At 28.4% G+C, this 9,027-nt stretch overlaps 1 protein-coding gene across 1 annotated transcript; it reads left to right on the top strand.

Moving 5' to 3' along the window:
* The first annotated feature begins 4,128 nt into the window (after positions 1–4,128).
* On the top strand, positions 4,129–7,955 carry LOC124944868 (pectinesterase). The gene is made up of 3 exons (XM_047485214.1): positions 4,129–4,881; positions 4,966–5,325; positions 7,100–7,955. Exons 1-3 carry the CDS (start codon positions 4,179–4,181, stop codon positions 7,789–7,791), a joined length of 1,755 nt encoding a protein of 584 aa, XP_047341170.1. The 5' UTR covers positions 4,129–4,178; the 3' UTR covers positions 7,792–7,955.
* Positions 7,956–9,027: the final 1,072 nt, after the last annotated feature.

The raw sequence follows: 9,027 nt of genomic DNA, 5'->3' as shown, positions 1-9,027 counted from the left end.
TGGACGACTACGATCATTGAAAGTTTGATGATTTCTCTCAAACTAGATAGTCCACCAAAAATAATTGGAATGGTAACCTAAATATGTAGACATTTCATATCAGTCGTATTAATCCAAACTTTCCAACAACTATTTAAAGACTCGAGCATCACCCAATTAATACCAATAATATTCCACAAAAGACTCAAATACTAACCACTCCTCGACAATACAAAAATAAGTGAGTTGTCAATTCAACATCTTTGTGATACATACGACTAACCATAATACAACTTTTTTTTCATGCACATATCATCCATTAGAATTCTATCGTGAATAACGCTCCATCCAAAGAACGAGATATTAGATGAAATCTTTAACTCTCAATTTTTTTAACAATTTGTAACAATACATCAGATGAAAACTATTCATATATTTTCAACGCATAACGTCTTGTTTAGACGAGGACACTTGTTTGCGTCCTACCAAAATTAAAACACTATTAAGGGACGAAATTTCTATAATGTTTATGTTAGATTATCTGAATTAAATCCTAATAATATATATGAGAAAATAATACTACGATTAACGATTAGCGGAAGCGTACCTGTACTCATCATCTCTTTCCTTATATTTGAAAGATTCTTTAATCTTCTCTTCCTTTAGAAGTGGAATGGATCTTCTAATTGATGAGTACGTCAAATTTGTTTTCTCTCTATTGATGGGAACGCAAAGAGAAAAAATGAATCGTACATCAATGGGGACCATATCGTTACAAAATAATCATAATGTTAGTTATTTTGGTTTGAACATTTCTAATTTAGCCCCTTCATAAAATTAGAAAATTCACTTAGGTATACTCACTTTATATTCATGATAAATACACCCATAAACCTATAAACTTGATTTCACATTCGATCACATTATTTTGGCTTAATTAAAAGATGACATTTGCACAATTATTTATTATAATAGTGACCCATAAATTCCAACAGTTTAATTTTTTTCTATATCTAATTCGGAAATTGAAATCACTAGGAGGATCAAACATGTCATTAACTGTGATATTTCTACATATAACAATGAAAGTAGGCTAATGATACGTCATAGTTAGACTTTTGACACTATACCAAATGTCGTCCCAAATCTAATCGAAAAACAATCCCCACAAGGAATCTAGACTGTTCGCAAAAAAATTCCACATAGATAATTAGACAATTTGGTGAACTATATAACCAGACTAATCATTACCAAACTTATATCTAATTAACGATGTTCAAAGACTATTTCGCTCCGTTGATACACCATTTTGATGAAAGAGTCTTATTAAAAGAAATAAAATCTCAAATATATAGACCTCCTTGATCTTTAAAACATTTAACTTTATCATAACTAACTAAATGACAAAACGATGAGTTAAAAGATCCACCTAAAAAGATACACATTATTCTCTATATTTTCATGTCACTCTCTTGGGGAGAATAAATAACAATATCATATAAGCCCCAGACAACTTATAATATATTTTTATTTATTTAGTTTAAAATATTATATTATATATATATATATATATTAATATTAAAAATAAAAATAATTTAATTTACCATATACTAATTAAATATATTAATAAAATATATAATTGGAAAATAAAAATTAAAAGATATAAGAAAAATAGTATACTCTAGTTACAATTTTATATAATATTAGGTATAAGTTATTAGGAAATAATTGTAAATATTTTTTTAATTTGAAAATTTTATTATTTAAGAAAATAATTGATAAGCATTCACAATCCATCCCTCCCCTTAATTAGGGTGTCGCCAAAATTGAAGGAGGGAATGGAGGTGGACGGACCCCACTTTTCCACGTCACACGTAAAAAGACGGTGAATTATTTTCTATCCCTTTTGAGCTGCTGCCAACTGGCTAGGCCTTGTTTGGTCAAATATCATATATTTTTTATTCTAACTTTCCAACAAGGAATAGTGAAACAAATTTATTTTACTTTGTAAGTTATCCTATTCAATTCTAAATGAAAAATATTTTTGCCTTTTTGAAACACTTGAAGATCAGCAATGAAGTTAGGTTTTTTTTAAAAAATATTTATATTTTAAAATATTATCTAATTTAAATCAATATTGGGATGACATATCTAAAAAAAAAAAAAACTTTTGTTCAAACTAGCTAACAAAATGTATTCACATCCAAATCATTTATAAAATACATATATATTATATCTCAAACATAAAAACAATTTGTTTACTCTTAACTTTAATTATTAGACAAATTTGTTTTTACTTAAAATTAATTTTAAATGAATTTTGGCATATTTATTATTAAAAAAATTAGTTAATGAAAGTTACCATAGAAAATGAAATGTGAAAAAAAGACAATATATTAAATTCATATATTCAATCAATTAAAAGTGTTTGATTGATGTGTAGGTTACCCATAGCTTGTTTTTTATGTGGGGGCAATTTGAAACAATTTGAAAAATAAAATAAATTAAGCTCAAAATGGTTATTTTGGTAATTTGTGTTAAATAATTAAAATATTAAAAATAAAATAATATTATTTTAGTATTTTTGGTAGATAATTAGCTTAAAATATTTAATTGTGATACAAGTTACAACAATGCCTATATTAGTTTAAAATATAGATAAAAATGATTGAATATTATAAAATGTTAATTGAAATAAATAAATGTGTTAAAGTATATAAGCATTTTAATAAATTAAATGATTTGGAATTAATACAAATAACTCAAATCAAACAAACCCAAAGTATGACTATTATTTTGAAAATAGTTAGAGTCCCAATAAACATTATTTAAAAATATTATCGGTTCTATAGTTGCTGTCGGGATATAAATTAAATAATAAAATATTAATAGCTTAAATAACATGTCAATTAATATACTGGCCTTGTTAGGTTGGAATAATTAAATTATAATTTTTATTATTATCTTTTTAATTAAATCATCATTTTATTTAATACAAACCCCAATGGAATGGGGGAGAATAGGGACAAGCAACGAAACTCACTCTATCTAGTCCTTTCTAATAAATCATCCCTCTTTATTAAAAGGAAATATTTTATTATAAATAAAAGATAAATTATTATTAAGTTAACATATAAATTAAATTAAATAAAAATAGTACACTTCAAGTCATGGCCTCTCTATCCCTAGCTATGAATTGAATTATTAGTGAATAATCTACACTAAATAAAAATATATAACTAATTAGTATAGTTTAAATGAGACAAATCTTATTTAAATATTAAAATCTCAAGTTTCATCCTCACCCAACATAAAAAAAAAAAAAAAACTACAAAATCAAATTCGAATCACAAAATAAAAATAAATTTTTATATATAAACAAACTTTTAAAATAAAGATTGAATGAGTTTAATTAATTATATCACCATCACATCATAAAAGAAAAGAAGATAATTAAAGTTAAAAGCTTAAGATTGTTTATTAATATATTTAACATTATTTTTGGACAGTTAAGAGTGATTAAAACATTAAGGGTTAGTTTGATTTCACTTATAAATTTTACAAATAAATTATTATGTATAAATAAAATCAAATATATCTATCTACACGTTTAACAATCAATATATATAATTAACTATTCGAATAAATTAATAACATTTAACAAATAAAAATATTTGAATAATGTTCAAATAATTTGAATCAAAATCGCCCAAGTGGGAGGCTATCTTGAATTATTGAGGCTCCAATCACTATCTTCTTTTACATTTGCTTGGCCATGTTTGGTTATTATTAAGCTATAATTATATATATATATATATATATATATATATATATATATATATATATATTTAAATGATTAATTAAAATATAATTTTACTTTTTTTCATTATATATTTATTTAAAAAAAAAAGAAAAATGAACCTAACACCGTACAACTATATCAATTTCAATATAATCGAAACTTTAACATATTTTGATATCTTGAACCACCCTATTAGGGTTTTCATTATCTATACTATAACATATGTTTATACAAATATAACTTATTTTTCAATAGAACAAACACAACAAAATTAAAAAAAAACACATAACCAAACAAGTCCTTAACTTTTTCTCTTTTTAGGTTAATAAAATGGCTAACCTTTGAGCCTATCCAAAACCCACCATACCTTCTCTCTTACACTCTTCCCCTCAAAAACATGTCTGGCATCAAACAAATGTTCGCCGGAATGTCCGAATCCGGCAAGAAAAGAAAGAAACTCTATCTCGCCGTCGTCATCGCCTCCATCCTAATCGTATCCGCCGTCATCGCCATTGTCGCCGGCGTCAAAAATTCCACCACAACCTCCTCCTCCGGCGCCGCCATCGCCGCCTCCACTCACGCCATACTAAAATCCTCATGTAGCAACACCCTCTATCCCGACCTATGTTACTCAACTGTTGCCACCATCCCAGACGTCAGCAAAAAAGTAACAACCTTAAAAGACATCATTATCCTATCCTTAAACATTACAATAACCGCCGTCGAACATAATTACTTCGCCATTTTGAAACTCACAAAACGCAAAGGATTGACCAAACGCGAAATAACGGCTCTCCACGATTGTCTCGAAATGGTAGACGAAACTCTAGATGAGCTTCGTGAAGTTGAAAAGGAACTTGATCAATACCCCACCAAAAAATCGTTAACCCAACACGCCGACGATTTGAAAACGCTACTCAGCGCCGCCATAACGAACCAGGAAACATGTCTCGATGGCTTCTCGCATGAAAAGGCCGACAAGAAAGTGCGTTCCGCGTTAGAGAAAGGAGAAGTTCATATCGAGAAAATGTGTAGTAACGCTTTGGCGTTAATCAAGAACATGACCGATACCGATATCGCAAACGCAGCTAAACTAACAGGTACAAATTTACTCTTTTTCTTATGTTTCAAAAAAAACCCAAATAAATAAATTAATAATATTATGGATTTGAATTTTTTTGAAGGTGTATTACCAACGAACAGGAAACTTATGGAGTTAGATCAAACCGATGAAGGGTGGCCGGAATGGATATCGCCGGAGACGCGTAGACTTTTGCAGTCTTCATCGGTGACGCCGAATGTTGTGGTGGCGGCGGATGGAAGTGGGAATTTTAAGACGGTGTCGGCGGCGGTTGCGGCGGCGCCGACGAGTAGTAGTTCTCGATATGTGATTAGGATTAAAGCTGGTGTTTATAGAGAGAATGTGGATGTTTCTAAAAAGAAGACGAATATAATGTTCGTCGGAGATGGAAGAAAGACGACGATTATCACCGGAAGTAAGAATGTCGTTGACGGAAGTACGACGTTTAACTCTGCAACCGTTGGTCAGTCTCGTGAACTATTTATTATTTACTTTTTCTCGTACTTTATCTTATCTTACTTTTCAATGTTCGAGAAAAAAAAAAAAAAATAAATAAACCCTAACAAATTATAATATATATTTTAACTCAATTTAAAATAAAAAACATTAGGATAGTTTATGTAATAAGAGTTATGTTGAGTTTTTTTTAAAATAATTTCATCTAAAAAAATCCTTAATTATTGTTATTTTTATTGAAGTAGTTTAATATAAATTATTTTTGTAGTTCATATTAATAGATTAAAGGTCTAGATCTGTTTTTCAATAATTCTAACTTTAATTAAAGTTATAAGTATTACCATGAAAAAAAAATAAAAGAATAAATTATGGGTATCTAAGGTTAAATCAATTATTTGAAACCATATAGAAAGTATATGCTTTGATTCCTTAGGTCTAGTTTGTTTAAGGGTTAATAAAATTTTAATTTGATTAAACTTAATAATCCATTTTTAATTATTTATAATCTAATTATTTTCAAATAACCATACATCAAACACTCTCTTAACTATGATAATTGATGTTTGATGGTGGGAGATTATTAAAAATAATTTTATAAACAATCCTAATCAAACAAAGATCTGAAAGTGCTTTCATATTCTAATTTGAGGGTTTAATGATTTAAATCAAAGAATTAAGGAGTTGATAATAATAAATTGATTGATTGATTTATAATTAAAATAAATTTTGTTTGTTTGGTTTTGATGGGCCCACATGATCCACCCACCATGTGATGAATCTACGTACCCTAACCAACCATGCTTAATTCCCTATATAATATAATATATTATATTTAAATATTAAACCTATACATTAGCCCCAATTATTCCCTATTTTTATAAGAAATATCATTTTTATTAACTTTTAAATGAATGTTTAAATATCAAATTTCACTAATTCCATTACCAATTATAAATGTTTACTTTAAAAAATAATCATTTATAACAATAAAAAGAAAAATAGTATTTTTTGTTATTGTGTTTCTTTGATTGGAAAGAGGAACACCGAACAATTAGATATTTCTTTTAATCACCATCTTTACAACTCAATCTCACGTTGAAAATGACTTTTAAAAATTTGTTCTGACTTTTCACAAATAAATATATTTATCAAATTAATTAATTGTGATCTGTAATCACAATTTTATTAAAAAATTATTATATTTTATATTCTTTTCCCATTTGATTTTTTTTTTTTATCATGATTTAGTTTATAGTTTCATTTTTAACAATCTTTTAGAATATATATATATATTATAATAATATTTGACCTATTTAAAAATACTTTCTAAATTTAGAATTGAGTTTAAACAAAAGTTAATAAATTATATATAAATTAATATTATAATTAGTGTTTACAGTTGGACCCATGATAGCATGTTCTTTTAATTTAATTTAATTTAAATTTAAAGTCCAAAACAAACAACATGTTACCTGTTTCCAAGGCAAAGGCCCACCATAACCATTCTTAACATCTTATAATCATTTCTCTCCCCCAAAATTCAATAAGTTTGATTTTAACTAATACACACTATTATTAATAATTAAAGTTAATTTGACTTATGGTGAGGACTGTGTATTTTAAGAGGACAATTAATCTATTAGACTAAAAATATATTTAACGCTAAAAGTATTATATACTTACTTTAGGGTGACCAATTTTGTGTGTCCCTTTTGAGTATAGTGTTTAAGTTGTTTTTATTAAGAAAATGAACACTAATTTTTGTATTTCTATGTATACAGCCGCGGTTGGACCTGGTTTTCTAGCCCGTGACATAACATTTCAAAACACGGCCGGTCCATCAAAGCACCAAGCGGTGGCACTACGTGTCGGTTCCGACAAATCAGCGTTCTATCAATGCGACATCATAGCCTACCAAGATAGTCTTTACGTACATTCCAATCGACAATTCTTCATCAACTGCTACATTGCTGGAACCGTCGATTTCATCTTTGGAAATGCGGCTGTGGTAATCCAAGACTCAGACATTCACGCACGTCGCCCCAACTCCGGGCAAAAGAACATGCTCACTGCTCAGGGTCGAACCGACCCTAACCAAAACACGGGGATTGTAATTCAAAAATGTAGGATTGATGCCACTTCGGATTTGAAACCTGTGAAGGGAAGTTTCCCAACTTATCTTGGTCGTCCGTGGAAGGAATATTCGAGGACAGTGTTTATGCAATCGAGTATTAGCGACATTATTCATCCATTGGGATGGCATGAATGGAGTGGTACATTTGCGTTGAGTACATTGACGTATAGGGAGTATCAAAATACGGGGGCGGGAGCGAGTACGAGTGGAAGGGTGAAGTGGGGAGGATATAAGGTTATTACGTCGGCCACGGAGGCGCAACAATATACCGCGAATAGCTTTGTGGCTGGTGGAAGTTGGCTAAGAGCGACCACTTTTCCCTTCTCGCTAGGTTTGTGAGAATTTGGTGTTATTGGTTCTTAATTATAGTATTAATTGAGAATATTGATCTCTATAATGAATAAATGACAAGATGTCATTGCCAATGAGAAGTTTGGATAGGGTTTGGAGAGATTACTTCTCTAATGTGGAGTGGAGTTTTTTTTATTCTATAATTTATGTTATGGCATTTATCAAATTAATGTTACTATTTTGTTTAGAATGAAAAAATGCTATCAATTTCTCTCATTTAAGCTCAAAGTTGAAATTATAACTATGGAGAGACTTACCAATTTTATAATAAAAAGTATTGCTCATCTTTGCATTTATTTTAACGACATATAATCTTAAAAACATTTAGCTTAAACAAATGTCTTTTATTTTATTTTTTTAATAAAATAAGATATTTTTGAACGACGGTTGGGACTCGAATGTAAATTTTATATATAGAAAAACAAAATAATCTCGAAAGAGATAAGTTAATTTTCATTAAGAGTATGTTGTCATTTATGTCCACATATATGATATTTTTATTCATTCTCTCCGGAAGTTTAACGGTGAAAATAAAGAAAACAATGTATAAATTTGTAAGAGTACGTCTTAGCTAAACTCATTGTTTTGTCATATAATTAGTTAGGACACTATAAATATTTTTGAGATCAAGGAGATATGAATATTCGATATATTGTTTCCTTTAATAAGACTCTTTTATTGAAATGATGTAGTAGATTTGCAACGAAATCGGATAGTTTTTTAAACATCAATGATCTAGTTGGTTCACAAAAATGTTAAATTATCCAGCAGGATTTTGTATTTGAAGGATAATTTATTTTATGTGGAAAAGTTTTGCAAGCAATCAATATTCATTTTTGGGAATGAATCTTCGATCAGTTTTTGAGACGACATTTGAAGTGCTATCAAAAGTTAGTAACGATGTATCATTAGTTTAATTTCATTGTTATACATTGAAATGACACTGTTAAAGATATATGTTTGATCATTAGTTTAGTGATTTCGCTAACCGAATTAGATATAAAAAGAGATTAACCTTAGGGTTATGAAGCAAATAAATGTTCTCGTCTAAAAAGGCATTATGCATTGACAAAGTATTAATAATTTTAATGTGAGACATCGCTACAATTTTTTAGTAATATGATTCAATATGATTTTTGTTTGAAGAAGTACTTTTTAGTGTCTAAGATTTCATCCAAGATCTCATTTTTGGATGGAACATTATTCATAGTGAAATTCGTATGC

The sequence above is a fragment of the Impatiens glandulifera genome, chromosome 7 (assembly GCF_907164915.1).
Source record: "Impatiens glandulifera chromosome 7, dImpGla2.1, whole genome shotgun sequence".
Classification (NCBI taxonomy): domain Eukaryota; kingdom Viridiplantae; phylum Streptophyta; class Magnoliopsida; order Ericales; family Balsaminaceae; genus Impatiens; species Impatiens glandulifera.
Note: the sequence above shows the minus strand (reverse complement) of the source record. Positions and strands in the feature narration are given on the sequence as shown.

Coding starts and splice junctions, on each gene's coding strand:
- LOC124944868 (XM_047485214.1), top strand. CDS start 4,179: ATGTCTGGCATCAAACAAATGTTCGCCGGAATGTCCGAATCCGGCAAG. Junction 4,882..4,965: donor AAACGCAGCTAAACTAACAG/GTACAAATTTAC, acceptor ATTTTTTTGAAG/GTGTATTACCAACGAACAGG. Junction 5,326..7,099: donor GTTTAACTCTGCAACCGTTG/GTCAGTCTCGTG, acceptor CTATGTATACAG/CCGCGGTTGGACCTGGTTTT.